Here is a 2,080-nt window from a genome sequence, read left to right as displayed (position 1 = left end):
CTCCCCTTTTAGCTTTGTTTTTCATTAAATAAACCCTTTGAACTTTCCCACTGACTGCCTCATTGAATACTGGGTCCATCTGTCCTCGTTTTTTGACATTACACTACATTCCGTCATTCACCTAGTCACACACACACTGATGGTGGCAAGCTGCAGGGAAGTGGGCTGCTATTCGGCTGGCATTTAGCTGGGAAGGGCCATTTTGAATGGCTGCTACTTCATATGTACACGTATGGTCTATTTGCAGGGCTGCAGTCCTGGTTCTGTATGTAAATGTGTAGCAATGAGGGGTAGAGAGGAACCAGGAAAGACCTGAAGACAGATGACGAACAATCGGTAATAAAACGGAGGAGCGAGGCGCGGTCCCTCTCTGCCTGCATTAGATTTACCCACAGAATTTGTAGCGAGACTGAAAACATGGTTGGTTTTATTGGATGAGGAATCAATGGACTGAAAAAAAGGAAAAACATTTGTTGTCCCAAACAAAATGCGTCTCAAAGCTGTTTTATTATGCAGCTGGGATCCACTGGCATCTGTAAAGAAATGGTCGTTTTTAACCTGCTTCTTTAGATCCTGATTGGCCATATCTTGGCACTGACGACTCGCTTCATTACTTATTTCATTCACCTGTCTAACTCTGCCTGGTTTCTCATCACTGCTCATATGATCCACCTGCTCCTGCCTGTATGTAAGGCGCTTGCATCCAGTCATCAGAGACAGATTATCTTTTTCTCTCTAGCCAATGGTGAGACTGCCTTGATGTTTCTGATTTCCAGATCCTGACCTGTTCTGCCTCTCAGATACTGAGCCTTCCTGTTCCCGTCGGAACGGTTTGCCTGAACTGTCTTTGGACTCGTGGATCCCTGAGCCTCCGTGCTCCTGTTCTGATCTATTTGCCTGAATACTGGGTCCTTCTGTTCTGAGATGCGACACTGATCTACAGTATAATGATAACGAGGGGCCAAAGGGTGACCCCTGAGAAACACAACTGATTGATTAACGAGATCATTAGAATCTGTACCTGTTCTCCTTTGTCCTCCTTGATGCTAGCAGGCTCGAACCCCTCCCTCTCTGATGGGACCCACACCATCTTCTTAGCCATCCAGTCAGCCTGGGCCACCCCACTGTTACGGAAGTCGTTTTCAAGGAAGAGGAATTTGCTGTCATCGGTAGGGAGGTCGGCCATGTTGGAAAGGTCGGTGGGGGCGGAGCTTCGGAAAGGGGCTTCAGCAGCAGAAACGGAGGCGTTTGTGGGTGATTCAGAGGTGGCGGAACAGATGTTGAGGTTGGCGTCAGTGGTTTGGGTTGATGTGACCTCTGGCTGTTTGACCTCTGGCCTGCTGACGTCACACAAGTTAAACACCAACATATTTTGTTAATTGAAGAACATTTAGAGAGGAAATGAAGTTTAATGAATACTTTCTGTAGCAAAATAAAGATTATTACACTTCTTTATATTTGGCAACATTATTTTCTCAAATTCAAACTAAAACTGAGACCAATCTACAACAATATAAAAGCACATATGATGCTTTCATTCCACGGTTAGAGTTTAAAAAGATCTATAAAAACATGAAATAAAGGTAAGATCTTAAACATATAAGACTATTTAACTTTTACTGTTTTACCTGAAGGTCAGCGGTCAAAGCTGGACTCTCCAGTTATATCTGATGTGCTCTGATCAGGGTTGCCAGATCTGTCTGACTGTTTCCAGCTCAAACACAACCTAAAACCCGCTGAACCCAATAAGAGCCGTCCTCAAACCCTGCAGAACCTTCTGCTTAAGTCTAGGGACGTATCAAATAACTAATTCAATTCAATTATATTCCTTTTTTTGCATTCATTTCTACATTAATAGTAGGGCTGCAACTAACGATTATTTTAAAAATCGATGAATCTGCCGATTATTTTTTCGATTAATCGATGAATCGGACAAAAAATATTTTTTATATTAACCTCTTTATTCCAAAATAAACATTTTAGACAGAACAAACAAGCACACAAGTACAGGTTGCTCATTAACTGTACTGGTGCAATATTAAAAATTAAACGTTTGTGTTAAAACTACGCAAACTTACAT

General features: G+C 42.4%; 1 protein-coding gene across 1 annotated transcript in view; it reads right to left on the bottom strand.

Moving 5' to 3' along the window:
• Positions 1-2,080, bottom strand: part of LOC107087696 (myosin-11-like) — a 42,105-nt gene that overhangs the window by 33,841 nt on the left and 6,184 nt on the right. Inside the window, exon 2 of the mRNA XM_015379410.1 lies at positions 1,022-1,340. Coding sequence (XP_015234896.1) covers positions 1,022-1,186 — 165 coding nt within the window. The 5' untranslated portion in view covers positions 1,187-1,340. The remainder of the gene's footprint in view (positions 1-1,021; positions 1,341-2,080) is intronic.

Source organism: Cyprinodon variegatus, unplaced genomic scaffold, assembly GCF_000732505.1.
Source record: "Cyprinodon variegatus isolate N-32 unplaced genomic scaffold, C_variegatus-1.0 Scaffold191, whole genome shotgun sequence".
Classification (NCBI taxonomy): Eukaryota; Metazoa; Chordata; class Actinopteri; order Cyprinodontiformes; family Cyprinodontidae; genus Cyprinodon; species Cyprinodon variegatus.
This window is presented reverse-complemented; position numbering and strand designations above follow the sequence as displayed.